Here is a 5,000-nt window from a genome sequence, read left to right on the forward strand (position 1 = left end):
CCCCAAACAGCCTGAGGCAAGTTCCAAGGGACCAGCGGAGATAGAGAGTTCCTACTCTCTGGCAGGCACAGATGACTGGACAGGAGACTCCCATGATGTGAGTGCTCTAATGTGTACACTGATAGGGGGGGGGGGCATTGCCGTATGCTATTTTAATTTTTAATTTTTTACTTAGCTACATATGTAGGTCTGCAGATTCTTGTTGGGTATGCTGTACAGTTGTTTGTTCAAGCCTTGCGGTCTTAGCTGAAGACCTACGTGTAGCTAGAGGTTGGATTTTTGACCTGTAGGGTTATGACTTGTATGACTGATATCTGCTGGTATTTAGAGCCTAGTTAGTGTCTGGGATTACTTAGGTGGGTAGGGGGAGCTCTTGTATTTCAATTTTATGCCACCTCATATATGATTGCTGAGCATAACACGTACTTTTGAATTCTAGACTACAACAACTGTAGTCACTGGCTACTCTCCAAGCCTGTATTCTAGTTTTGAATAGCCAGTTAGCTTTTGAATCAACTTTAGTCCAACAAAAACATTTGAGTATGTGTTCCATTTTGTTGAAATGGGTCTGTTTTGATAGCTAGCTTTGAGTGCTCATAACTTGAGTTAGGATTGTGCATTTTTGAAATTATTTTGTATCCCTTTTCTAATGATTTGTTATGTACAGCAGCTACATGTAGTAAGTACTGAGTGCTGCACATACGTGTAAGTATTCTATGGTTTGTGGTCCCCTAAAGTAACCAACTACTGTAGCAATGGATTACTCTCTAGAGATACTGTACATGTGCTTCAATATCGGTGAATGTATGGCTGGGCTATACAGTGCAGACATGTCACTCTTGATGCCTCTCTCTCCCATGCAGACACCTGCTGCCTGGACTCTTCGTGAATTCCACGAAAAAGGAGCAGCAACCAATTTCAAGCAACCATCATCGCTCACATACGAGACTCCCCTCAACCCTCCCCCTGTCCCTGCTCGACGTCTGGCCAGTCATCCCCCTGTCCCCACCACTGCCAACAACAAACCCTCACCGCCACCTGAAAGATCATCGGAGTCACACTCGGCCCCCTCCTCGCCCACAGGAGAACAACGGCGACTCGCTATTCCCACTGAGACCTCACCAAGTTCGTCTAGGAATAGCTCGGGCGTAACTGTCAGTCCACGCACTTCACCTAGTGCTAGACCTCGCTCTATGATGATCGAAGCTACCGCAAAGGAGCTAGCCTATTCAACTGTTAAGTTCACTGATAGTCTGAATCAAAAACCGTACCACAAATCCCAACGCCGCGACACCAAGTACTCTGAAATCGCGCACGTTATTCGCCAGCCTAATACTGAAGAAGCTTTGAAAACAAATGTTCCTGTTCCAACTCCTCGTTCACGCAGTCTCGATCGCAGGGAACACCCCAGACCTCTTGTCAACCACCGTGAAGACCTCCCTCTCCCTCCAGTCCCTGTCACACTGGTAGAAAAGAATCGCAATCAACAGACCTCCCCCAGCAACAATATTCATTCACAGCCTTTCGAGGTTGAAGATCCGTTCGCTAATAACCCCTTTGACAACGACCCTTTTGCTGACAATGCTGATGAGTGGCAAGACAGCACTGCATTCTACGATCGACCCCCGCCCCCTCGACCATACACTGCCGGAATGGAAGTGCCGAAACCGGCCACTCCTGAGCCAAAGATTGTGCCTGATAATCTCCTCGGTGAAACTGCTGATTGCACAGACGAATCTGCATACCAAGACACAAAAGATTTTCTCAAAGGAATGCAAGCTAAACACAGAGGTGAAGAGCTTCAAGTCACACCTCAAATACACGAAGATGACGCAATCTTTGTCCCTCTCTCTGATGTGTTTATGCCAGAACTCAACACGTCTGAACCACCACCTCCTGTGCCGGAGCCTGAAACGAAGCAGAGTCCAACCGCTAAGCTCACCGGGGCCTACGAGTATCCCTGTGTTCTCGATAGGTATCCGAAAAAACCTGATGAATCACAACCTCACGACGAGCCTCTACTGCACACAATGACCTACAGTAAACCTGTCCCTGGTGTTAGTGGTGGTCTGACACGTCACGAGTCACTGAGGGGCTCTGGACGACGAGGAGTGCCACTCCCCCCTCTCCCCCCCCTGCCCGACAAAGAACAACCACCTCCACCTGTGGCTACCGGGCTACCAGCTGGTCTTTCGTCCCCTCCCCCACTACCAGCGAGGCCCGCCATTGGTACCCCCGGTTATCAGGCCCCTGCCCTACCCCCGTTCAATCACCCCTGGGGTAACAAGAAAGCACGAAGCGAGGAACAACAACCCAACCCCCCTTTACCCCCACGACGAAAGGAGCCGGCTCCTAGTTACAATGGAGGAACAGAAGCCCCTCTTATAGCAGACACTGCTCCTGAAAAGCCATCTGCTGTGACGGAGCTATTGGCTCTTGGTTATACACTCTCAGAGATAGAACGAGCACTACTCATTGCAAACAACGAGCTCACTCTAGCTAAGCTAATTCTGAAAGAATTTGGTGGCAGAAATTGATTGTGTTCGTGATTTCGTCTCTCATTTCCCCTTGGGGTTTGTCTCTGTATTGTGTAGCTTAGAAGCAGTGTAGCTTAATTTTAGACTGCATTGAATTATTGATTTATTTTGGACTTGTCATGTCTTTGTGTTTAACACAGTACACTATATACTGTTCATTAGTTCATACTTCACTGAGTTCTGTAGGTTTCCGCTAATTTTGTATGCACGATCAAGGAAATTTTGATACTAAAAAATAATGTGATATTGTTGACAATGGACAATGTGATTTATCATGAACGACAATTGAGAGGGGGTTTAATTGAAATGAGGCCGTTTTTATAGCTGTCTATGCAATATAGATACTTAGACAATTAGTCATGCATTTGTAGCTCGGAATGCCTAAATTATTATTGTCACAGGGTTTAAAGTTTTATGCAGGAAACATGCACGTGCATATATACTGGGCATGGCCGATTAAAACCGCATAACCTGTCTACATAATTATGCCATACATGACTGATGTAGTCTTCTTGTTATGATTGTAACTAGAGTAGTTGTGCCTTGGGGAGATATCCACATTATTGTTAAAACCATTGACAATCAATACATAATTATCCCACACACAAAACTAAAATCAGGTGCACTATTTGCTACACATCACTATAATTATACAGCGTATACAAAACTCATAGTTTGCTGTCACCATCTTGTCCGTTGACCTCCACCACAACTTTTCCAGCATTCTTGCTAGAGTAGAGATAGTCCACTCCGTCCAAGATCCCCTGCATTCCTCTGAAGGGTCCACTGGAGTGACCCTTTCCCAAGTCAATGGTCGAGATCAGCTTACCCGTCATGTACAGCTGGGCCAGCTTCGCAAAATGCATTGGAACTTCCTTGATATGGTTGAAGAGAAAAAATCCACGCACACATGCAGATTTGGACAGTAGAATAGACTGTAGAGGTGCTTTGATGGGCGGTGCAAATGAGTTTCCCTTGTAACTCGATATAAAACCGATAATAATCAGACGACCAAAAGTCGACAAGTTCTTCAAACATGTATCGAACATGTCTCCACCAATGCTCTCGTAAACGACGTCAACGCCTTTTGGGTATTCCTTCTTGAGTACAGCTTTTAGATCTTCCTTTTTGTAGTTGATTGGTCTATCACATCCAATACTCTTCAGAAATTCCACCTTCTCGTCCAATGAGCAAGTACCAATCACATGGCATCCCGCAATCTTTGCTAGCTGAACTGCAAACTGTCCTGTTCCTCCGGCAGCTGCTGTAACAAGCACGTTCTCTCCTGACTTGAGCTCACCAAAGGTGTCTAAACTGATCGAAGCCGTTAGCCCACTCACCATTAGGGGGACAAAACCAGGGTCAATCTTTGGAAGGGGAATAGCAAACTTTGAGGGGAGTATCAGATATTCACCGAATGCTCCTGCCGTCATGTACCCTACCGAGTCTCCTGGTTTGTAATCGCTGCAGTCTGCTCCCACCTGAACCACCTCTCCAATTCCCTCCATACCTGTGTCAAAGGGGGGCTGGATCCCTGGAGTGTATCGACCAGCAGTAAGGTTGACATCTGAAGCATTGATACCAGCATATCTGGCTTTGACGAGAAGCTCTCCAGATTTAGGTGAGGGTGTCTCGAATTTCTGTACTCTGACTGCCTCCTTGAAGTTTGTAGTGAGTGAGACAGCGACCAGCTTGGAGTAAGTTTTGGGAATATGTGCAAGAAGAGCCATCTTTACAACTTGCAGAGCTTTAGCGGGGGAGGGGCTAGCTGAAGCAGGGTAATCCTCCACTTGTCTACAAGCCACCCACGTGGCCTTTGTTATAAACTAAAACCTGCTGCTCTCTCATTTGCTCCCTGATGCTATATAACAGTGTCTCTCTATCCAGGTTTATAGCTGCACCTGTGGAAGAAATTGAAGTAAGATGAAGTGGATGCTGTTAGTTTCTCTGTTGCTGTTCTCCTGGAGGAGTTGCTTGGCTGATGGTCAGGACTCCATGCCTCTAGAGGACGACCTGCTCTTGCAAGGAGAGAAGCCTGCAGACAATACCACTCACTACGAAGGTAACTTGCAAACCACTAAATATGTCAGTCTGACAGTATCTTTTTGCCAGTATTCTTGCAAATTGTGTATTGTTTTGTGTATTGATAGTAGCGATTTCCTGCCCTTTTTTAAAACAAGTGTGACAATTTCAGGTTAGCTACTGTAGCAGCTAAACAGTGGCAATTAATGCAGTGCTGTTTGGGTTAAAATATTGCTGTGATGGAGGCGATGTGTACTGAGATGTAGAGTCAGTGGTGCATAAAAATCAGGAGTATAAGAGTGGCTTATTTTCGTATGGTCCAAATTTCTGGGTATTTAGAACATTAATTCGAAAACTAAAACTGCAACTGCGAAAGAAATTATTAATCGCAATAGGTTCTACGTCACCATTCTGAGCGGTACGAATGTTTAGAATACGAAG

General features: G+C 45.7%; 3 protein-coding genes across 3 annotated transcripts in view; 2 read left to right on the forward strand and 1 right to left on the reverse strand.

Moving 5' to 3' along the window:
• LOC135341690 (E3 ubiquitin-protein ligase CBL-like) overlaps positions 1–2,800 on the forward strand; it is a 7,402-nt gene extending 4,602 nt beyond the window's left edge. Inside the window, exons 5-6 of the mRNA XM_064538348.1 lie at positions 1–97; positions 864–2,800. The exon at positions 1–97 is cut by the window's left edge and continues 414 nt beyond it. Coding sequence (XP_064394418.1) covers positions 1–97; positions 864–2,537 — 1,771 coding nt within the window. The 3' untranslated portion in view covers positions 2,538–2,800. The remainder of the gene's footprint in view (positions 98–863) is intronic.
• Positions 2,801–3,097: 297 nt separating this feature from the next.
• On the reverse strand, positions 3,098–4,316 carry LOC135341703 (prostaglandin reductase-3-like). Its single transcript, XM_064538363.1, has one exon. The coding sequence runs from the start codon at positions 4,265–4,267 to the stop codon at positions 3,206–3,208; it is 1,062 nt and encodes a 353-aa protein (XP_064394433.1). The 5' UTR covers positions 4,268–4,316; the 3' UTR covers positions 3,098–3,205.
• Positions 4,317–4,322: 6 nt separating this feature from the next.
• LOC135341698 (endoplasmic reticulum protein SC65-like) overlaps positions 4,323–5,000 on the forward strand; it is a 4,688-nt gene continuing 4,010 nt past the window's right edge. The window contains exon 1 of the mRNA XM_064538357.1: positions 4,323–4,599. Within this exon, the coding sequence (XP_064394427.1) occupies positions 4,461–4,599 (139 nt within the window). The 5' untranslated portion in view covers positions 4,323–4,460. The remainder of the gene's footprint in view (positions 4,600–5,000) is intronic.

Source organism: Halichondria panicea, chromosome 9 (assembly GCF_963675165.1).
Source record: "Halichondria panicea chromosome 9, odHalPani1.1, whole genome shotgun sequence".
NCBI classification, from domain to species: domain Eukaryota; kingdom Metazoa; phylum Porifera; class Demospongiae; order Suberitida; family Halichondriidae; genus Halichondria; species Halichondria panicea.

Bases quoted from the DNA above. Each gene is read 5' to 3' on its own strand.
- LOC135341703 (XM_064538363.1), bottom strand. From the start codon at position 4,267: ATGGCTCTTCTTGCACATATTCCCAAAACTTACTCCAAGCTGGTCGCT.